General features: G+C 40.9%; 1 protein-coding gene and 1 long non-coding RNA gene across 8 annotated transcripts; one reads left to right on the top strand and one right to left on the bottom strand.

Moving 5' to 3' along the window:
* Positions 1-1,337: 1,337 nt before the first annotated feature.
* On the bottom strand, positions 1,338-2,893 carry LOC133510006 (uncharacterized). Of its 2 annotated transcripts, XR_009797491.1 has the most exons (4): positions 2,727-2,893; positions 2,262-2,349; positions 1,678-2,133; positions 1,338-1,468 (listed from the first exon to the last, which is right to left on the bottom strand). It is a non-coding gene; the product is annotated as an uncharacterized LOC133510006 (long non-coding RNA). The 2 variants fall into 2 exon arrangements; XR_009797490.1 differs by lacking the exon at positions 1,338-1,468 and having other exon boundaries at positions 1,651-2,133; positions 2,727-2,890.
* On the top strand, positions 1,396-19,190 carry ikzf1 (IKAROS family zinc finger 1 (Ikaros)). Of its 6 annotated transcripts, none has more exons than XM_061837645.1 (8): positions 1,396-1,657; positions 5,564-5,617; positions 5,758-5,871; positions 11,483-11,755; positions 14,525-14,692; positions 16,536-16,661; positions 17,044-17,175; positions 17,767-19,190. In XM_061837645.1, the coding sequence occupies exons 1-8, from the start codon at positions 1,396-1,398 to the stop codon at positions 18,474-18,476; spliced, it is 1,839 nt and encodes a 612-aa protein (XP_061693629.1). In that variant the 3' UTR covers positions 18,477-19,190. The 6 variants fall into 6 exon arrangements, with proteins under 6 accessions (XP_061693629.1, XP_061693628.1, XP_061693633.1 ...); XM_061837644.1 differs by having other exon boundaries at positions 17,041-17,175; XM_061837649.1 differs by lacking the exon at positions 11,483-11,755.
* Positions 19,191-24,356: the final 5,166 nt, after the last annotated feature.

Here is a 24,356-nt window from a genome sequence, read left to right as displayed (position 1 = left end):
AAAAAAAAAAACAAAAAAAACAGATCAAATACACTTATCACTTCTTCGTCAGCACCGGGCCTAAAAAAATGAGTGGCAACTGCGAAATGCATGCGAGCCCCGATGAAGGCAGGCATTTTGATTTGTAGCGGATGAACTTCATTGCAAATCTGCCAAATTCTTCTTGGCAAATATTGTGCTGACAATATGTGGCACCGACCCACCCCGCTGACATCTTAGCAAAGAACCAAATCGAGTATATGCTGCCTATCAGAAGATCACATTGTTAGTGAATGCTAATCTATGCACTCAACAAAACTCCTTCCTATATTTTGGATTTGAACATAGCAGATCTTTTCTCAGCTTGGCAGCCAAGCCATGTTCATTCAGTTAAAGTCCATTCCGCCCATCCCATCTCCAGTCACTGCAAGTGTGCCCCAGAGCTCTGTACTGGCCCTCCAACATTTCATCATCTACCTCCTCCCCGTAGGTGGCATTTTCTGTAAATGTAATATGGCCTTTCGTTGCTTCGTGGATGACACCCAGTGTCTCATTTCCACCGTGGGCGTAAAACTCTTTGTGAGAGGAGTGGTTATTATGTTAATTAGCCAGACTATCACAATTTGGCAAAATTCTAAATGACTCGCTCACAGCTACATTTTCAGAAAAAGGCAACCAATGAATCATTTCCTTGCATGTTTAATTTCACACTTGATGGGTGTGGTGACACTCTTGTGACCCAACGATTTGTATACCAGCAATTAAAGATCAAATGTTCTATCATGTTCCATTAGATTACATATTTTGTACGATATGATTATGCCTTCTTGGATTATACTGTGGCAGGCGAAGCTAGATTAACATTCATGAATTAATAATTGGACATTTATAGTGATAATATGTTGGTGTTGTGACATGACATGTTGTACTAAATTTATACTTTTTGATTCAGAAGGCTCAGCATTCCAACTCATATGCACAGTTTTTTTTTTTTGCAAGCCATATACCAATGTTTTGAAGTAGAGCATAAATATTATTGCATTTTGTTGCAGATTTATGGATAGAAAGCATGAGAATTTATTCAAAAACTTGATATTTGTGAACGAGTGCAGTATTTTTCATGACTAGTTTAATTCTGCGAACTTGAAGAACTCCAAAAAAATGGGAATGTTAAAAAAATGAGGAGAGGAAAAGTCATTAAGCGGGTAAGAAAATATTTGTGTTAATTTCATGGGCTGCCTCAGCATGTCAGCATAGGTGACAGAAGGGACGCTGTCCAATATGCAAGTGATGGGGTGCCCCCGCTGCCCCCCTCCCGCCTCCATCAGCATCCTCAGTGAGAATGAAATAAATAAACAATGAACGGTCCACTCTTCTTGCGCGCGCCTCATCCCATCTCATGCATGGCTGCCAGTAATGGTCTCCCGGGTGTCAGCTTTTATTGGCACAGCACAAAGCAAGTGCCAAGACGCCCCGCCACGCACCGGGCCTGTGGATAAAAGCAAGCAAAATGCCTCAGTCGAGGACAGTGTAGTCATGTTGGGCTGGAACGAGGAAGTGCAGTGGAGAGGGGAGGGACTGAGGGCGGAGCTCCATGGGGCCGCCGTGCTGCGACCTTCTGCACATGGAGCCGGGGACAGTTGGAAGAACTTCATACTGCAAACTCAAGGAATAGCAGGTAAAGTGGCTTCCACTGACCTTTCACTCAGCAAGAACTGTAACAACTCTAGGACAGGGCAGTAGTTCTACAGGAGCATGGTGAGGTCCTGTTAAGGTTTTTTTTTTTTTTCTGAAGAGGGCATGCACCTGCTGGGAAAGATTCCTGCAAAGTTTGGCTGCAGGTGCATCATCTCATCCCATCTCGTACGCGCGCTTTTCTCTGCCGACGCCTGACTAAACGCAGGAAACGGGAGGCTCTTTTCTACTCTCATTTCTTAAACAATTCACGGAAATTAGAGGAACATTGGCGCCATTTCCCATTTTCCATGTGGCTTTTTCTTTTTGGGAAAAATTTTGGATCCGTATTTGAAACATTTGTAATTCAAAAACAATTTTAATTTCACTCATCTTTGTCAAATTTCATGACTTCTCCAGGTTTTTCATCTCTTTTTCTGTGTCTGTTGTAACGCCTGATGCAAGGAATATGCCGTACCACTGTAAAGAAGTGAAAATGAACACTTTAAAAATGCATTTCTTTTAGCAACTTCTTTATTCAACAATTATGGTGTGTAAAAATTGTCAAATAAGAAAGTATAACAGCACATCTTAAACGGGAACCTTACCATGACTCTTAAAGATGGTCCAAGGATAAATACGATATCATTTCCTGCACGTCTAAGATCATTTCACGTTTTCAATTAGCTGTTTAAACTGTGCGAAAAAAAGAAAGAGAAAAAAAGATAACATTGCAGTGAAAACATTCTTTTTCTAGAACTCAGGAAAAATGTAAAAGTTTTTAAATTGATGGATTAAAAAACACGCAAGAGTGTTCCTATGCTCTGCTTTTTAACTTCAAAAATTTAATTAACAAAATATTACTTCATGGATTAATTTTGAAAAAATACAAAAGAATTTGTTGAATCTGAAGACAATACTTTCTTTATATAATTGTTAAAACAAGTAACATGTAAAGGAAGTCAAAAATCCTATGAATTAGCTCAAAGCAAAAATCGGGCATTTTAGCAAAAAGCAACACTTCCCGATTTTTTTTTCACAGTTTTCCTTCTATTTAAAGCATGGAAACACACCTGCACAAATGACTTTTTTGATAGAAGTTAGAAGCAGAAGTGCTGCAAATGTGTGCAGTCTGAGGAAAGAGAAGTAGGTGGGGAGCAGCCAGCCAGCGAAAGACAGGCAGTTATTAAAATGATTGTACTGTCTGAATAGCAGACTAGTCAAGTGTGTCACATGCAAATGAAGGAAAGTTCTCTCAAGTGCACCTATGCCCCCACCACCCCTCACCCGGTAGGTCCCCCAGAACACATCTGGTAGCCGTCTGCCCGCTTATACCATCCGTACACTTCATGAATTTCTGATTGACTTGTGAACAAATGTGCATGTGAGGTTATACGATATACTGTAAGTAAGTGCCCTAATTATTGACAGCAATCGTCACTTGATTACTTTTGGCAGATCCGCAGGATCATTTTAAATTGAAATCGCCATTTTCCAAGTCACATTAAATATCACGGAATACCTGAATGTTAGCACAAATTAAAAAATGTGAATGGCACATTTGAGTTTAACGGATCACATGATTATAGGTTATATCCTACATACAAAAAGTATATGCACTTTATACATTTTTTTTCAATTTATCAGATATATTTTTGAATAGATGTACGATATAATATTTTTATTGGTTGGTTATTATTTATGTTTCACTATTTTAAATACTGAAATATGGTTTCATTTTATTTACACCCTTGGATGTGAGTGTGCGTGTGTGTGCATGTAATTTTTAAATACGTCATTTCATAATTTTTTCAAGTTCATTTATAATTACTACCAGTGAGAATATTTTATACAATTGTCTAATTCAATGTGTTCTTATTCCAATAAGTCGCAATTCTATAAATGCACCAGAAATTTGGACTTTGAAAGGACATTAATGTTTACTTTTGAATATCCTTTCATAGAGTTGCTCAAGTTGCTATCGGTTTAAATTGTTTTGACTTTTGCCTCCTAAATCCTGTGCATCTCAAGGTGATGCAGTGTCATTTTACTCCACTGCAAACTATAATCCCAATAAAACACACAGTGTTAAATTAATACCTTCTCTGATTCTCAATAATAGATACACTTGACTATATATCGTTTTCAGCGTTTGTATTGCATTTCAATAAATTATGCGAGCATGCTTTTTATGCCGTGACCGCGAGTGTGTATTCATTCCCATGCTCGCAATTTATTTGATATCACCGAAACGCATACGCAGCTTGTGAGCTCCTTTTTGGGTATCGAGAATTTGCTGGTGTGGTCCTCCGTATCTGTTAACGGTTTCACTCTTTCTCATCTCCGCCCTGCTTGCTGGTGTAGCTGTTTTGCACCTCTCTATGAGAAGATGCCCCCACGGCCCCCACCCTATCCACAACACATGAACGCTAATGTAGACACGCACACAAGCCTCTGTCAACCCACAAGCCTCTTCCTGCCTCTCCTCACTGATACTCACACCAAAACTTTTCCACAAAAACACACACACACGCACACACACAGACTTCCTGACTACTGAGTGTACAGCATACTTTACAGACCCCTTTGCAAGTAGGTTTTGGCTTTCTCCCCCTCGCCATTTCTGTCAGTGTGCCCCGACCAATACATCCACCCCTGATTTCCCTTGCATCATCTGCCCCCCAAAAAATGGCACAAAAGAACACGTCCCCTCCTTTACCCGCCACTTCCAAACTTTAAATGCAGGAGGACGGAGCTCGCGGCTCACACGAGTAACGAGGAGCACCATGCCGATGTGCAGTAAATCATCTGAGTTGAGCTGACCTTTGCCTCCCTTCCTCTCCTAACACTTGGGTGTCTGACTTTACCCCTCAAAATACAGTTGTGTTGCGACACAGAAATGCGCTGGCTTCCCACTATTTGTTCCAAATGTGTGGAGCCATCTGTTAGTGAAACAGGAAGGCCGAGGTTCCCCTTCTCCCTTGGGCTTGTTTCGCTATTTTCAGGAGCTTCACTTCTCCCTGCGCGACTGCTTGGACCGGGCAGCGGCCCCACAGAGGGCTTCTTGAAGTGGCGGAGCCCGGGCCGAGGCTGTCGGGCCCATCTGCTTCAGGCTTGAGGGCCATCCATTATTAATGGGGCCACGAACGCTGGTGACTCCTCAGATATTCAGCCCTGGCCAAAGGAGCGCCTCTGGACTCAACTGCCTTCTCTCTGTCAGACAAAAAAAAATAAATAAAGAGAACTTCTCCATCCTCCATCCTCTTCGTCTGTGCTCGAAAACTCGTTTCTCTCCACCTTCCTGTTGCATTTGGCCTCTCGCCTTCTTACCCTCAATAGCAATCTAATCCACCGACTGGATGTCAATCTCGCCGGCCGTCGCCTTTGCTTCGCCTCGTCTTATTGCTCTTCTTTTGGGTTCCGAATGTGAGTGTGTCTGCGCCGAGACCGTGGACTCAGCCAGGCGTGCTCAGTAAATTAGAGAGAACATGAGCGTAGATCAGCTGAGCACGGCAAGCACCCGCATTCTCAGTGACCTGAGGCCAGTTAATTTTCTGCTTAATTTTGTCGCGGTCACTTTGCATTTTTTAGATGATTACGTGGCAGGAAATTAACAATAAATAACAAATGTGGTCTGAAAGGCTGTTCCCGGCAAGCCTGCGTTATATCGGCGGGCCCATCAACTGAAGCCGGGCCACTCTCTGACTTTCAGACTTTGGCAGACTTGTAATGAAATTGTCTGTAATTCTTTGTCAAGTAATGTGGGCAACGGCGGTGTGACAAAAGTGATCACACGGAGGTGACATAGCGAGAGTACACCCTTTCCTCGGCTCCAGCGTCGTGTAATGTTTCCTCTGCTTGCTCTTGATTAAAAGTACATACTTTTACATCTCAATCTGTCCCCGTTTAGAGTACTTGCATCGCATGGAGACAGAGGAGGCCCAGGAAATGGCCCCAATGCCAGGTAAGCGACTGCGGCATGATTGAGCTGTAACTTGCAAAACGAAGAGCCAACGAATAGCCGCAAACAGCGAGGTCATTGTAGTCGTCTGAGAGTGATGCATGTGTTGAGTATTGGGCGCCTTCTGATGTGTGCCACCCCAGGCAGAGACAGCCCCCCTGCCAACGAAGGGGCCGAGGAGGCAGAGGAGCCCATGGCTGTCCCAGAGGACCTGTCGGCAGGCTCCGCCCACCAACAGCACAACAGAGGGGACAAAGGTATAAACGAAGGCGCATCTTTCTGAAATCACCTTGTACTTTTTTTTTAATGCGCTTTGCATGGGTTTTTCTGCTTCTCCCACATTTGAAAATCATGAAATTTGTGTGAATTGGACTTGATTGCACAGCACGGTGAACAAGTGGTTAGCGCATCTGCCTCACCGTTCTGAGGTTTAGGATTCAACTCTTAGCTCCAGCCTTCCTGTGTTCCACTTGTGAGCTCTCGCCGCGCTTATGTCGGTGTTTTCATGTCTTCATTCAAATTACCTAAAATGTTAATGACTGCCCTATTAGAGATTAAACAGAAGTTTAATCGCTCCCAAAGCAGTAGTTAAGTCAAAGACATGTCAGCTTCAAAGGTGTTACACACATATGGTACGTTTTTTTTTTTTCCCAACATGATCCTTTACACATTAAGTGAGAAATATTTGTGGCTTGTAATCCCTTGGATCAATTACAGGATCTAAAATGAGCGGAATGGATGCATTTAGGTCACTGACATAAAAGTTTAGAAAAAAAAACTCAGATCCATGGCATGTAATTAATAAGACGAATCTTAAGGAATAGCTAATGTGGCCTTGATTTGAGTGTGTCGACATCAAGTCAGGGAATCTGAAGCTGAGGATCTTGGGGATTTCCTATCGGTGCTGTAGATTTCCCTTAAAGTGCGAATGTTTGATTTTTTTAAAATTTGACTTTATTAATGTCATGCTGTCACTCACATATACTGTGCGTGTGTGATACATATTTTAGCCATTCAAAAGTTTTTTTTTTAAATGCACGTTCCAAACAGCTCCGTCTCATTCGCGACAGGACAAGTTGTGGGTGGATGTTCAATCAAAACTTGCGTTCACGCAATTAAAAAAAAATCTTCCATCCTATCTGTGTTTTTCCACTCATCCAGATAACGGCAAAGATTAGCAGAGTGCAGTGAGAAATGAAAAGCGAGAGGAAACTGAAATAGGATGTGTAAGAGTTTCCTCAGACACGAGTTGCCGTCAGACACTTTCAACACTCTGGGAGATAAAGAGTTCAGGAACAAGGCTAACAACAAACTTGAAACATGCGCACCTGCGCATGCACACACACACACACACACACAGGCACATGTACACAAATTTTATATAGCACAACAAATGGAGAGTGGCTGATTGACAGTGAGTAAAATAAAACACGAATCCATGTGAGCGTGATGGAGTTTATTGTAGGATGTTTGTTACTTCCCAAAACAGCCGGCATAAAACGGCGTGAGCATGTGTCAGTTTGTGTGTCTCTATTCCGTAGTGAGAGAGAAAACACACGAGGGGGAAGTGGAAGTTTCTCCTCCATTTTTGTGTGAACGCCAGGGATCACAAGCAAATGACATGTGCACAGTTCATTATTGTTTGAAGCAATCCGATGTAAGAGCTATTTTAGAAAGTATCTCTTGACTATGCAGTAAGTAATGGTTTCTTATGTGTATTATATGATGAGGAGGATGATGATTATTACCAATTTATATAAATGTATTACCAGCTTAGCATCAGAGTGAAAAGCTACTGCTTAATATTTTGATCATCTAATTTAGCTCAGTTGGAGGGTTAATGTCCACCACACAGTTGGAACACATGCAGCATGTATCGAACTTCTTTGGAATGGTAGTGAATGTACTTGTGTCAGAAGCGGAAAGGAGTGACATCCTGTTAAATGTAACTTCGACTTGGCAGACAGTGATTTGTTCATATGTTTTGATGCAAAAACAAGTTAAGGGGTAAAAGTGGGCTGTTTGTGCGTTGGATGTGTTGAACACGTTGTTCCAAAACCCTGCACCGGCTTTCAGGCTTGTAACAGGAACCCCCAGCAGCTTCAGTGTGTTTCCACATTGCAGACAAGAACTAAAACACTTGCTATCTAACTTCCCATATCTGCTATCTATCAACACCAAAATGTGCCAATTACTTCTGCCACAGGACTTGCTTCTCCTTTGTTTGCAAATCCAGGATAACATTTATCCACATCAACTCACGAGCGTTTTATTGCTACGTGCTTTGTTTGCCTCCCATGGGTTGAGAGTCTTGTGACACTTGCTTCCCAAAACGAGCAAGTCAGGATAAGTGACTATGACAAACGTGATATAAAGTTAAAAAGATTCTTCCTATTCCCAGTTCATTTGCAACTTCCCCATGTCCATGAGCAGCGACTGACACCCCTACGTTCACGGTGCCCTTATGTCTTCTTTGGTGACACGAGGCTTGTGTGCATGACAGCTCCAACATGATGATTTATGATTTGAATTCATGTCACCTTCAAATCATAGTTAAAAGCAAAAATTTGCTTCAGTATTCAAGCACACAGAGGCTTTTGAGCTCTCTGCATTATGCATTATTATTAGTGCATTTGTATGTAAGAACTTTTAGAAGATAAATGTGATGGCAAAACAGACTCAACTATAAAAACCTCACTGCCTCAATTTAACTTTTAACAATGTGTTAGTTTGTAAGAAAGCTTTACGAAAAGAAAAGTAATCCTCACTTTTAATGTGATAATACAGACTACAGTCACTTTGATCCAATTTTCAGATGATAGCAGTGCAGGGAAGTGCATCGTCAATCTTTAAAACATTTAATTTCACTATAGTTAATTTATGTATAAGTAGTAGCGAGACTGAAAGATTATATGAGGTCATAATTTATCGGCTTCAATTGTGAAGTGGTAAATTTAAAATATTACTCGTTACTCAAGTTATTTGAGAAACTGAAAGTGAAACACCCAAGTCAAAATGTTTTGTGTATTTATAAAACAGCATGGCTTTTTTAAAATATACAGTAACTATATCTCCAAATTTGGTCTTTTTTTTTAGTTTTGTTTTGTCTTGATCAATTAATTTAAAAAAACAATTGCATAGGTAGTGTACATTATTTTCACTAGACAGCAACATGATATGTTGTTTAATATATGCAACAAATGGATAAAAGACAGTGAGAACATGAAACAAGAGGACTTGCACTCGAGCATTTTTTCATTTTCCTTTATTTTTGTCCAACATACTTTTGCACGAATTTTTCTCTTTTGAAATGTAATGAAAACAAACTTCCAAACATTCAACACAAATTTGAAGGAGTAGAAATACTGAAGCGTTTTCTCTATAAATGTGAGGGGTGGGGGGTGGCAGAATGGGGGTTGGGAGGAATAAACCTCTTTCAGTTACTTGTTGTTTTACAATTCCTTTCCCGAGCTTCCCTTTCTGTCACTTCTCCATAATTCTTAGTATTTCAGTTAGACAGGCCCTCTTTCTGAAGCTTCCCCTTTTCCATGGATTCCAAAATGTTTCATGATTTCCACTTCTTGCTCTCGGGTTCGAAGCATGGGGAAATCGGCCTGCGAACGTGACACGCAAACCGCAGCTTGGCGACTTCCATGATCTGTCAATTCTGTTCAACGAGTCCTCCGGTGAGAGAGAAGGAGAAGATTGTTGAAACGTGAAAGGAACTTCTCTTTTTCTGGAAATCCACCAGTCGAATAAAAATGACGGTTCTGATAGACGTCGTTGTGCACACGCACAATGTGCTAATTTGGAGATTTTGATTGATTGAAACGAGGATGGAAAATCAGCAAGAGTTCGGATGTATGTCTATCATATTGTCACGGCTGCAGTCCTTCGTTTCACACTACTTCCTGTGTCTCAGTTTCCTGTTTATCTCGCAGTCATTTGTTTCCCCAAACTATGATGGCGTGCGATGAGCTTATCGTTGACGTTCTCAATCTTTTCCACCTCTGTATCACGGTGTTGCTTTAGGACTGCGGAACGGAATGATCATATCGACTGGTGAACTGCCAGAATCGTGAGTGTTAAGTCAAAGAAATACCACAACAACATTTTTGTACATTAAGGACGTTTTCAAGGTGCAATGCCAGACTCTTACATCTGCAGTAGTAAAGAAGTTTTGTTATATCTATGTTTTAAAAAAGGAATACAATGCGGTGGATCAGCTGGTAAAGCGTTGGCCTCACAGTTCTGAGGCTCTAGGTTCAATCCCGCCCCTGCCTGTGTGACGTTTCCATGTTCTCCCCGGGCCTGTGTGGGTTTTCTCCGGGTACTCCGGTTTCCTCCCACATCCCAAAAACATGCAACATTAATTGCACATTCTAAATTGCCCCTAGGTGTGATTGTGAGTTCAGCTGTTTGTCTCGATGTGCCCTGTGATTGGCTGGCAACCAGTTCAGGGTGTAATCCGCCTCCTGCCCGTTGACAGCTGGGATAGGCTCCAGCACTCCCCGTGACCCTTGTGAGGATAAGTGGCAAAGAAAATTGATGGATTGATTGAATACAATACAGTCTACATGTTGTCTCAAAGTATATAAATATATATATTTTAGCAGTTATAAAATTCGGCGTAGCACATAAAATCCAAGTAAATGCAAGAACAAAAAAAATAGTGTAACCCAGTGTAATCATAAGAGTAATTAATTAGTAAGTAAGTAATAAGAAATTAGAGTCTGGCTCAAATACATTTTGCCTACCACGGTTATGTTGTGTGTGTTTTTTAGAAGGCATCTCGGGAGTCATTTGCTGACAAATAAACAAAACATATTGCTGAAGATGTTTTCAATATGCTTGGTCTACAATGCCAATCTTTTGGCCCCAATTGCAATGGAGTGCTTGCATCCGTTTCACGTCTGTTTACATTGTGAACGGACACACCAGTAACAGGGACAACTTGGAAGAAACATCGTATCAAATGTTGCAAAGGTTTCAGTCTGGCCCAGACAGGCTTCTACCACCTTGAAGCTCAAATATGGTCATTGTTAGCATTACTCCACTTGCCCTGGGTGATCAAGGGTCAACAGTAGTGCCAGATATGTTACAGACATGATCATATTTTGCCAGTGATAATGATAGAATCATGTCATTTATTGTCAAGCACAAAATAATGGGTTTATTATCTGAAGCTATCTGCATTTGGTTTATTCTAAAAAGAAAATGGCAATCAGCTTTTGTCTTATTAATGGTTTGAGTATTCACTTTCCTTGGCCATTTATTTACTGGGATTTCGAGTACTGAGGAGAATCCTGGGATTAGCATCATATAAGGAAGAAAAAACTCAATCAAGTGAGCAATTGCGCACAACTTTCCAGGGCACAATGACTGTAAGTTGTTGATGCTGGTACAACAGGTCACCTAGGTCAAGATTTTCGGTGTTGCTTTGGGGCACCGCATCTGTGGGTGTGGCCTTTGATTCACATCAACTTTTAACCACTTATCCTCATGAGGCCTCAATGGGATCTGAGAATATCTGATTCCGTGGTGGACAGGGGAAGAACAAAAAAGGTACGAGGTCCCGTGAAGCATGGAGAGTGAATCCAGCGGCCCACTACTCAAGTACCAAGTGACAGAGTTCCGTTTGTAGGCACTCGATGGGAATTCAGAGCCACTAACAGAGTAAAAAATTGCATGTTCACAGTAAAGGTCACATGATGTCACAAAAGCTAGCTTTATCTTTTCATATGTAACGTGAAGTAATTATACGTCACTTGAATAGACTTCCCATCTCTCATTCTATATAACATCATGACAGAATCTTGCTCTTCTTCTAAACCGTGGCCATTCCCCTCCCCCTGCCCTCTTTTCCAGCCTGTAACATTAAAGTTGAGGCTCGCAGTGATGAGGAGAATGGGCTGTCCTGTGACATGAATGGCGTGGAGGAGGAGGAGGAGTGCGCGGAAGACTTGCGCGTGATCGATGCCTCGGGGGCCAAGGTGAACGGCTCACAGCCGAGTCCCGAAGCCAAGGTCTTCGCCTCGGCCGGTGGCATCCGGCTGGCCAACGGGAAGCTCAAGTGCGATATCTGTGGGATAGTTTGTATTGGCCCCAATGTGTTGATGGTGCACAAGCGAAGCCACACTGGTAAGCCACCTGCAGTACATCATGCCCTCCATATGCACCCATGTTCATTGTTACTTTGAGGGGATGGACGAGGGGACGAGTGGGCCATCCCATGTTTGGAAGATTTGCTGAGATTGACAAGTGAAGACTCAAAATGGGTGTCTTGAAGTAGTTGCCACCTTCTCACCCATTTTTTTCCATTGTTTCCCCTCTGTAAAGTGTGCATAAATTCATCCATTTTCCATACCGCTTACCGTCACTCAGCCGCGGGCGCCCTGAAACCTATCCCAGATATCTTCGGGCGAGAGGTAGGGTACACCCTGACCTGGTTGCCAGCCCAATGCAGTTAATGTTTCAGATAATAAAAAACATGTCAATATTAGACAAAGATAACCCAAGTAAACGGAAAGTTTTTAAATGGCTATTTTATTCATTGAAGACAAAAATACGATCTGGCCTTGTGTGAAAAATATCAACCCTTAACTAGTTGGGCCACCCTCAACAGCAACATCTGAAATCAAACATTCTCTAAAACTTTCATATCTCTGTGGGGATATTTTGGTTCCGTCCTCATTGCAGTATTGCTTTAATTCAGCAATAATGTTGGGTTTTCAAGCATGAACTGCCTTTTTTAAGGTCACATCACAGCATTTCAATCAGATTCAACTCCTGACTTTCATGAGGTCACTTCAAAACCGTAGTTGTTTTTGTTTTTAAGTATTCAAAAGTCGACTTCCTGATGTGCTTGGTCTTCTGTCCTGCTGGAGAACTCAAACACACTTCCGCTTAATGTCATGAACTGATGGACTAAGATTAGTCATCCATGTCCTGAAGTGGAAAAGTAACCCAGACCATCACACTAAACCACTATGTTTCACTTTTTGTATGTTGTTTTTTCTGAATTGCTGTGTTCCATATATCCTAGATGTAATGAGGCACAGACCTTCCAAACGTTTTGAATGTCATCTTGTCAGGCCATACAATATGCTCCCAAAATCTTGGAAATTATTTGTATTTTTTTTTCTTTGAAAAAATAACCAAAGCTTTCATGTTCTTTTTGGTCATCAGGCTTTTTCACCTTGGAACTCTGTCATGGATGTCATTTTTGCCCAGTTGCTTACTTATTGTTGAGTCATGAATATGGATCTTAACTGAGACAAGGAAGGCCTCCAGTTCTTTAGATGTTGTCCTGGGTTCCTTTTTGACGTCCTTGCCGAGTCCTCACTGAGCTCTTGGTTTAACTTTTGTGAGCCGTCCGCTCCTGGGAAGGTTCACCAGTCTTCTAAGTTTTGTCCATTATCCATGGATAATGGCTCTCACTTTGGTTCGCTCGAGTCCTAAACCTTTAGGAATGACATTGGAACCTTTCCCAGACTGATAGACTCAATTATGAGTACTTTATTCCTCATCTGTTCTTGAATTTCTTTGGATGCTGAAATTTGTTTCATCTTTTTGAGCTGTTTTGACTTCTTTTGACTTCATTTCTTAAAACGGGTTTTATTTAAGTGGTTTCTTGATTTAACATGTTTATTGGTAAGCATACTGTTTCACAAACCACATTTTATGTTAACTTGCATTATCTTTGTGGGGATACTATGCAAAAAAAAAACAAAACAGCAACACAGAATTGTGACTCCAACTTGGCTTGTGTCTCTGTGCATTCTGAACAAATAATGTGTGATAATGATAATACCTGTCCTGGTGTTTGGCTGTTTGGATGCAGGGATGCCCTGCCATGTATGAAATCTCCATTAGCATGTTCAAAAAAGAACTGAGTAAGACCATGTGAAAAGTAAACACTGACTTATTACAATATTGTGCAAAGATAATCTAAAAAAAAAAAAAAAACCTTGTGAAAGTTGAGAAAAATTGTCTCCCTATGCAACAGTTAAATGGGATCTCCATCCAGTCACAAATATATGTAGCTATTAAAAGTTTGCAAAAATGGTGAATTGATATTCTGTCATAATGAACCCAAACCAGTGGTGGGGAACATTTTTGAAAAAGGCACTTAACTGTCATGCTGTAGAAACTAATGACACTCAAAATGGAATAGAGGAACAGTAGGCTAATGTAAATGAAAGTACAATAAAAGATGTAATGAAGTGCCTCCCATTTGAATAGAAAATATTCTGTGGTGAGTCTTTGCTCCTGAAATGCTTTTTTAATGAATTTCCCCTTTTATATATTTTTGCTGCTTCACTGGTGACTCTTATTTTATTGAGGAGGAGGCTTTGAAAAAGTCATATTAAAAGGTTCTCACAGAATGCCACAACACCCGAAGAGGCTGGATATTGGTTTATTCCAGGAGCGCTGATCAGGAAGACTGGCTCTCAACACAAAGTGTTTCCTTCACTTTATTCAAATGAGGCTGAATTTGCATTGTGATGCGCTGCTCTTATTTTAGAGACGAAGAAGAGGAAAAAATGAGATTTTCAGATCAAATTGACCCAGGCAATGGTGCATTACAGAACTGCCAGCCTGAGTCTGAGAAGCTCTTGTTCGATCAGAGCACCAGGAGTTGATGGGGCAAGGGGAGCATGGAGAGATGGAGTGTCACTGTGGACCCCCCCCCCTCCTTCCCTTTCCCCGGAGCCACTCTATCGTTGTTCTCTTTCCTCGGATGCTTGTAACACATTGACCTCACATTCCTCCTGCTGTAGCAGACCCTTTCCGATCGCGATCACGGGAAAAGTCCTCATAAAAATGACATGCTCAAACGATGGTGTTCATTGTTTCAAGTGTAACTTTAACAATATTTTTGTGTGTGTGTTGTGTCCTTGCTCTCAGGAGAACGTCCCTTCCAGTGCAGCCAGTGCGGTGCTTCTTTCACCCAGAAGGGCAACCTCCTGCGTCACATCAAGCTCCACTCCGGAGAGAAACCCTTCAAGTGTCACCTTTGCAGTTACGCCTGTCGCAGAAGGGACGCGCTCACTGGACACCTGCGCACCCACTCTGGTGAGTCCATCCATCCTTTTTCTTAGCCGCTTATGCTCACAAGGGTTGCGGGAGTGCTGGAGCCTACCCCAGCTCTCAACGGGCAAGAGGCAGGGTACACCCTGAACTGGTTGCCAGCCAATCGCAGGGCACATAGAGACAAACAGCCGCACTCAGAATCACACCTCGGGGCAATTTAGAGTGTCCAATTAATGAGACATGTTTTTTGAGATGTGTGCCCGGAGGAAACCCACACAGGCATGGGGTGAACATGCAAACTCCACGCAGGGAGGGCTGGGATTGAACTCGGGTCATCAGAACTGTGAGGCCAACATTTTCCAGCTGCACCAATGTACCGCCCAGTGATGTTAAGTTCAGTCACGAAATTCAAACAGAACTGACAATGGATTTTTATGGTTGGAAAATACCAGGCAAGCTGTTTTGGTACTAGATTTGTCTGGCAAAGATTTCAGTCATCCTACCCCCAAAAAGTGGTCTAGAACTGCTACTGCACTACTGGACGGATGGTACATTCTGGAATGCACAAGTGAGCTGATCATTAAATTACAGATTTGGTAAAAATCAAGAAAGCACAATTAATAGTTCCTATGATTTTGCTACATATACTGTAGATCGATGTTTAAGTGAAATGAGCATTTTTGTTTTATTCTACAAACTACTCACAATATAACTCCAAAATTTCAAATCCTGACATTGTCATTCAAAGTATTTATTTGCGGAAAATAAATGACAAAAGGGTCAGTATCTGTATTTCTATATTTACATTTTCAGAGCTGTACATGAAATGCTCTGCCAGGGAAATTTTATGTGATGACATCATGGCATTTATTTTCTCAGTCAACTTATTTACATGTGACATTAAATCTTATAAGCGTGTAATTTTCCCAAATATTTACCATTTTAATGTAGTTTTACAAAAGTTTAACTTTGAAAGCATTTTTTTTTAATCCACACTCTTGGAATCATTAATTTCTTACTAATTCATGGAGAAGCATGTGCCAGCAACAGATAATGCTTGTCAATTTCTCACATTAAAATTTGGAAATTATTGATTATTATCAATCAATTATTAATTATCGAGAATGTGTGCTTAACAAGTGAAGTTTTATCACAAAATGTCTCAAAGGACTTAACAAACCCAGAGTTCACAGAAATCAACAACATTACCTAGTCGAAACCCCCATCTGGGCAAGGAACAAACCCATTTTTGGCAATAAGTAAATCAAATAAAAACTTGTTCAAGTTAAGTTGACGTTTTCTTAAAGACCACATAGGCTTAGCAAGTACTGAAATCTGATACACTAATTAATTCTTAGGCCTGATGAGGTATAGTAAATGTACTGTGTTTTCTGAGCATTATGAAAAACATATATAGTACACTGACCTACAGATTTTTTTTTACATTTATTTTGAGCATGTAGTGTGCTTATTATGGAAAAAAAATAGATAAATAAAATCGAGATCAAATTAGATATGAAAATAAAATGTGTGCACGATACTCTACTAAAAGTGAACTGAAATAAAATGTGTTCCATGGTCTGCCAGCATTCAAAATTAATGAAGTCGAACTAAAGTGAAAATAAAACAATATTAAATGTGCAGAATTTAGAGTACTCAAAAATGAAAAAAAATTGTTTGGTCTAAAATGTGTACACATAGCCTATGAAAAACAAAAGTTCTACCACTAATTGTTGGAATTGGGATATCTTATAAATATTTAGTTGAGTCCATTTCCACTTTCTGAATGATGGCTGAAACATACACATTTGAAAGACACGCCGAAATCCATTTTGCTTTTGCCGTGATTATTGATGGACTCTGACTGTCTGCTGTCTTTTTGTAGTTGGAAAACCCCACAAGTGTGCTTACTGCGGGCGGAGCTACAAGCAGCGCAGCTCTCTGGAGGAGCACAAGGAGAGATGCCACAACTACCTCCAATGCATGGGGCTCCAGAACAGCATCTACACAGGTTGGAGCCTCGTGTTTGCCTTCCCTTTCACCTAAATATCGATGACCTACTTTATTTCATCAGCACCACACAATAGAGCAGAATCAATGCTTGGGGTTGTACTGTTTCTTTATTGCTGATATTTGATATCTGATCAACACTGAACTTGTGCATCTTAGCCATACATCGCAGACAGTAAAATGTGAGCTGAAACAGAGACATGCAAAGATGACCCGTGGACTATACATAAAGGGACATTCATCAAAAACAGTCCTCTAGTTAGGGAAATTCAAAATGATAATGAAGCAAATAAAAACAGCCCTTCTACACCACTCCATCACTTTTCAACCACCTCCACCTATTTTGACTCTAAAACCTCCTTCTCTGTCTTGCTTTCCAGTAGTAAAGGAAGAAAGCAGCCAGAATGAACAGAGGGAAGACTTAAACCAGACGGGATCTGACAGAGCTTTGGTGCTAGACAGGCTAGCTAATAATGTAGCTAAGCGTAAGAGCACTATGCCACAGAAGTTTGTGGGTAAGGGCTGAAATCTGCTTCCTTTGTGTCATTAAAACAAAACAAAACGCATAAACTGATGCAGTAATGTTACATAGTTGAATCCAGTGTGGTAGAAACACTTTACAATAAAGGCAGCTTTATCAAAGCTTTTGAAGAATTGGTGACAAATTGGTTTTCATTTTTTTTGTGCTTTTAAGAAGTTATATCAAGAGTAACCACTGCTTGTGAGCTCATCTAAAAGCGCTAATGTTTGGCGGCCTTACCTGCTGTAAATGGCAGCAGCTGATGAAATGTCACTTCAGGTTCATTCACCTGACAGATGGCGGCTGGCTCAGATGTTGAACAGACCAGATAACAACAGAAACGCAACTTACTTGAACTTGTCAAGTAGTTAACCTACACTTTTGTGTGGTTGATTTATAATGAGAAAATGGGCCACTTTTTGTAGTGTGCCCATTTAAGAAGCCACTTTTTTTTTTGTTTGTTTACGTTTGTTGTGTTTTATCTAACATTAACAATATGATCTGGAATGGTAATGTGAGAAAATGACTTTAAGAGCATTGCTCAAGGTGTTCTGTCACAAGATTTAGGCCGTCCATCTTTGCATAGGTGAAAAGCGCCTGTCAGACCTCTCCTACGACGGAGCACCGGGCGAGCTGATTCAGCCCCACGTCATCGACCAGGCCATCAACAGTGCCATCAGCTACCTGGGAGCAGAGTCGCTCCGGCCTTTGGTCCAGCCCTCCCCAGCCTCCTCTTCTGATGTGGGCATTGGCTCCATCTACCCGCTGCACAAACCGGTCCCAGAATCCCAAACGGGCAGTGGCCACAGCCTGTCAGCCAAAGACAGTGCGGCCGAGAACCTGCTTCTGCTGTCCAAGTCCAAGTCCGCTTCCAGCGAGAAGGACGGCTCTCCGAGCCCCAGCGGCCAAGACTCCACTGACACAGAGAGCAACAGCGGCGATCGAGCGGGCGGGGCGGCCCCCGGCCTCATCTACCTGACCAATCACATCACCTCTGGGGTGCGGAACGGCGCGCTGCCCCACGTGAAGGAGGAACAGCAGCGACAGTACGAGGCCATCCGAGCAAGCATGGAGATGGCCTCGGAGGGTTTCAAAGTGATGACGGCAGACGGCGAGCAGGTGAGGGCGTACAGGTGTGAACATTGTCGTGTTCTCTTCCTGGACCACGTCATGTACACCATTCACATGGGCTGCCACGGCTTCAGAGACCCCTTTGAATGCAATCTCTGTGGCCATCGCAGTCAAGACCGATATGAGTTCTCTTCTCACATAACACGAGGGGAGCATCGCTACTGACTCGAAATGACCACAACACACACACGCACGCACGTCAAATTAATGCTCGGAAGCGCATAATCTGAAGTACACCGGTGACGTGTGAAAGTGTGAAATTTTATACAGTGAGCATGTTTGTTGAATACAGAAGTGTTTAAAAGCCATCTGAATCTCATTTTTTAATATAAAACCTATGGGGAAAAAATTGTGTTCATTAAAGACAAAATGGCAAAAATGTTGTGGCAATACAGCATCAGATCTTATGGTATGTAAATGTTCTTACATTTAATTTTATGTAAGCAGCAACTTTATTGTTTTGTTGTTGTTTTGACTGAAAAAAAGGTATTTACAGGTGTGTTCCCTGATAGAGATGTTTTCAGTGCAGCTAATTATCTGAATACAAACAACCACAAATGTCGCTGTAGATAACTCTTCATTAAGTACAACAAACTACATATTATTTATATTACATTTACTTGCCCATGTGTTTTATCTTTGTTGTTGTTTTTTTTTTTGATTATTTTTACAGTGATTGGTGTTTGTTAATAGAATAGTTGCCACTTCAACTGTATTAAATGTGTTTATGGTGAAAACATGACTGCTGCTGAACGGCAAAGAAGACAGAAAAGTGATACTGGAAATTTGTTTTAATTCCTCTCAAATTAGAATTGTTTTGCCCACAAAATTGAAGGTGTTTTGAGGCTCACAGGGAAGTTCATGTGAACAAAATATCAATAAAGGATATTTTCTTAAAGTGAGAATAATGTTGATTTCATTCGTGTTCTGGTGAACTGGTTGTGTTGAGATTGAAGAAGGAAATCAAGAGAATGCGCACATCTCAGTGGCGAGGCCAGCCCAATTTTGGCCAACTGTATGAATTTGGCCTCAAATTATCCATCCATCCATTGTCAACACCACTTATCCTGGTTAGAGTCGCTGGGCTCATCCCAGCTGACTTTGAGTGAAAGGCGAACAACAACCTGAACTGGTCGCCAGTCAGTTGCAGGGCACACATATAAACGGCGTCACTGAGTGGGAATGGAACCCACGCTGCCTGCACCAGGCGAGTGTACCGCTACTCCATCAGTGACCTCGTCCTCAAATGAATTGAATGTTTTTTCTTTTAGAAAAAACGTTATGTGGTTATAGCACATGCTTTGGCATTGACAATAAAAGCAAAGCGTGAAAAGTTTGTTGGGAAATGAACAAGTTATGACTATATTTAAATGTACATGCCTCTGAAGTCAAAAGAGACCCTCGAACTTTCGAACATGGCCATGACCTCAGTCTACCCACGGTACTTGACCTAGGCTCACCCTTGGCACACTTTCAGATTTATGTATGAATACAAACTTAACAATGACACATTTAATAATGGAGTTTTCTCAAGATTGTCGATAAATTATAGTTGACCTACTGAAACTTAACCTGAACACTTAACCTTTTTTTTGTTTAAAAGTCTTAACCAAGGGTTTTCCTCAGGATTCTTCTGTCAAGTTGTGAGCGACATAAAATAACATAATCCATCTATTTTCGATTCTGCTTATTTTCGGGCATCGTGACTAACCTGGAGCCTATCCCAGTTGACTTTGGGCATGAGGCCGGGAACACCCCTGGCCTGGTTATCAGCCATTCTCCAGGTACATGTAGACAAATAACCATTCACAGTCACTTTCACACCTAGTGACAATTTTGAGTCTTCATTTGTAATTTACCGTGCACGTTTTGGGAAAGTGAAGCGAATGAGCTGACACGTCACATTTGCTCTCTGCTGAGATGGAATGTAAGCATGGTAAATATAAGACCATTGCAAATACCAAAACACAAAAACAAACAAAAAAAAACATATTTTAAATAAATTGGATAAATTATTCAATATTTACAATTTTTTAACAATGTCATCCATCCATCCATTTGCTTAGCTGCTTATCCTCACAAGGGTCACGGGTGTCCTGGGTGTGTATCCCAGCTGTCAATGGGCAGGAGGCGGGGGACACCCTGAACGAGTTGCTAGCCAATCACAGGCCACATTGAGACAAACACCCACACTCACAATCACACCTATAGGTAATTTAGTGTGTCCAATTAATGTTGCATGTTTTTGGGATGTGGGAGGAAACCAGAGTGCCCGGAGAAAACCCACGCAGGCATGGGGAGAACATGCAAAGTCCACGCAGGCGGGTCCAGGATTGAACAGAGTAGAGTCGTAGTAGAGTAGTAGTAGCCGCCCTTACAAGGTCATCATGGAGTAATTTTAAAATTAACTGAACTTGACACTCCCTGTAAGTCACATTACATACTGAATGAATACAGTACTGTATAAATAAAGACCGTTATTAGATTTATTGTGGGCAGCTGTAGAGCGTTGGCCTCACAGTTCTGAGGACCGTGATTCAAATCCCGGCCTCCCCCTGTGTGGAGTTTGCATGTTCTCCCCGTGACTGTGTGGATTTTCTCCGGGCACTCCGGTTTCCAGGAGTCCATGGGGTGCATGGTCCTCCGAGAGAACAACGGAGAGCTGGGACGGTGGAGATCAGGCAATGGAGCAGACACAGGGGCTAGGGCTTGACATCCCACACCTGTCAACGGAGGACGACTGAGCGCCGGCGTTGTGATGTGACAGCATCATCCAGTCGCAATGTGATTTAGCAGAAGTGGGAAGCAGCTGTGGGCAGCGTTCAGGCCCCACGCTTGGCTGGGACCCAACAAGGGAGGGAGGGACATTTGCATAAGCGGCCCAATCCAGCAAGCCCTGCTACACAATTCCACATCTCACTTCCCCCTTCGTCTTAAAATACTCCCCTGAAACAACAATATGTAGTTTAACCTTAAAGTTGACGGATTCAATGTTTGTGAACTGTTACACTGGGTTGGAGGAGAGGAACAATTAGTCAGCGGCGGCAAATGCTTGCAGGGAGTTTTACACCGCTACGCGTGTTGAAAAAAAAAAAAAAAAAAAGAATGAGACTGGTGAAATAGAAGTACAGATTTTATTAAAAGAGTAGTACAAACTATGAAATCGCCCTCCATCTTGATAACTTGGCAAAACAGATACAAATGTTTTTCCTCTTTTATTGTATAAACGAGAAAAAAACGAATATCGAAACAATTTCCTTTGATGACATTGTGAGCTAGCAAACAAAAACAAAAAACCCTCCAAAATTAGCTCATGATAGATAAGTGAAGAAATAAACCTTCTCTGAATCGTTTTTTTTTTCAGATTAGACAAAAATGGAATGGCAGACGCTGGTAGTTTTTTTAGCCAGCACAAGACAAAACGTATTTCCCATGAGTCATTATTGTAGCCAACAACGTCAAACAATTGTCTTTAATTTGGCCATGGATGGGGAATATTTTGTTTCTCTGAATCTGGAGCATCATCGTCATGAATGCTTTACTATGCACCCTTTTTCCAAGGACCACGTTTTTGTGATATTAAAAAATTACACCAAGATAAATCATTTCAAAGCTTTTTAATCACCACTTTGGTAGGAAATAGCCCGTACAACTCATTTTTTTTAAAATGACAACTTTCAAGAGGGGAAGTAATGACAAGAACTATAATAATAATAAAGTTGCGTATGTGTGCACAGCCTCAAATAACTGGAGATGTAGTCGTGTTCAGAATTAAACAATTACTTTCAAACTCGTGTTAAATGGGAGTCACCATTTCTAGTAGGCTTTTCCTAACTTGACCCTGACTTCACTTCTCATGGCAACTTATTCCATTTGTGTGCAGCATATCAGCTAAATTCTCCAAATTCTAAATTGGACAAGACAGTCATCATTAAGTGGAGAAAATACTGTATGGCACAACAGTGACATTTCCCAGAACTGAACATCTCTTCAAAATCAAAGAAAAAAGAAATCGGAGAATTCCTCCTCCGGGGCACTTCTGTAGGGTTAGCGTGAGAGTGTTGATTCACTAGCATCTCTCTCTCAATAGACACACGTCAACGGGATTTAGCTGCTTGGTGTGGGGCCGCACCATAATTGCTGTACACATCCCTTTGGATTTTGTCACACACTTAAAATCTTCCCTGATGTTGTTCGGTTAAACCAAGTTTGGGCTTCTTGGCCATAATTCCACTTGTATGGCTACTCTTACACAACACTTGTGCAAGCACAGTATCTCAGTTGTTTATGTTTACTTCCCCATTTGAAAAAATTAATTGTGTTGTATAGGTTGTATAGATCACAGTATCCGCAAAAAAATTGAAATGATACTGTATATAAATGCTGCACTTGAAAGGGGTTGTGTCGGACTTCTTATATCCACTGTATTTGTAGTTAGCGTACACAACACTTCTTATGTTGTTTTAGCCATTGCTGAGAATTTTGCACAGTACTTCAACTTTATTCCAGACTAAAAGCATCTGAAATACTGGGGAAAACTAAAGACATGACACTATTATTTCCTGTTAGTGTGTATTACTGACATCTTCAGATTTGGACCACATCTTTATTTTATATTTACAAATGCTGACCATTGCAGTCCATTTACTACAACAGCATTAAGTAACTTACATTTGCGTTCCTACAGTGTGAACACACTTCTCCTGGTGGACTTCACACAAAAGCGTGTCCCATTAATGCAAAGTGACAGGAAGACATTCAATGTAGACGTTGCAAACTTGTTCACGCTTTTCAATGTGCTTTTCAAGATGTGGCCGTGACAAGGGAACACTTCTACACAATCAGAACTGTCAGTAAAAAAAAAAAAAAAAGCAATTGGCTTCGGGTTAAACTGCTGTATCGGTCCAGTGTTTGAGGATGCATGGTCTTTTTTTTTTTTTTTATCCAGGTAACAAAACAAAGGGGAAAAAAAAAAAAAAGAGAGAAATAAGCCTTGATAATGTTTGGGGAAGGAAATTCACAGGAGTATGTGCATAATTTCCTAATTATCTTGTGTTAAGTGTTAAAAGTGACCAAAAGGAAATTGAAAAAATGACCAATAAATAAATAAAAGTTACAGTGGAGGTGGAAAAAAACAGGAAACTGATGAAAAAACAACAGAAAGCCTACCATGGTTGATAGCATCATGCAGTCTGGAATATAAAATATGGTCATCATTCATGTTCTATCAAATGAAAAAAAAAACGCATTTAAAGGTCATTTTTCCAGTTGTCACATCACTGATAGCCTTTTTTAAAAAAAAATCTTTTAGGAACCACATTTGCTACCTTAGTATAAAAGATCACACTCACTGTACTCACAAAAGGCTGTAGAACCATTGCAACCAGTCTATGAAGAACTATATCGAAAGGTTAAAAAAACTGGGATGTAATAGATATTTAGATTACGCTGATTATACTGCTTTATATACTATATATGAATAATATATACAAAATTTACATTCAAAAGTCCAACTATACATTACATTTGGATTATACAGCTCTATATACTGCTTAATATAAATATGTAAATTCTGATTTACTTTTTAATTCTGAAATTCTGTAATTTTCCGAGGTTGAAAGACAGTGTCTCAATTAACAAAAGGTACTATTAAAGAGTTAAGAACAAAATTATTCATTCAAAACGTGTGCTTTCTTTGTATGTTTATGCATAAACAAGCTCAGATATGACTGGTGCATTGCCACAGTAGAAAATTAAGAAAACAAGCTAACACAATATGCCTCACTTTGGGGTCCATACTCAGCAGATCCCAGGCAGCACAAGAGGAATTCTGTGCATCTGTCCCAGTCCAGCTGTGAGGACTCCCCATGCAACACCAACTGGGGGGTTGTGTGACCACTTTGGCTGCTGGCGAAACCAACAAAGTTTAAATACAGTGGCCAGCCACATCTTTAATATTTATGAGGGACTTGACAAAAATGAAAAATAAATGAAAGTCCTTTTTTCATGGTCTTCCAGATTTGCAAAGATCATGTCATTAAAATT

Source organism: Syngnathoides biaculeatus, chromosome 12 (assembly GCF_019802595.1).
Source record: "Syngnathoides biaculeatus isolate LvHL_M chromosome 12, ASM1980259v1, whole genome shotgun sequence".
Taxonomy (NCBI): domain Eukaryota; kingdom Metazoa; phylum Chordata; class Actinopteri; order Syngnathiformes; family Syngnathidae; genus Syngnathoides; species Syngnathoides biaculeatus.
This window is presented reverse-complemented; position numbering and strand designations above follow the sequence as displayed.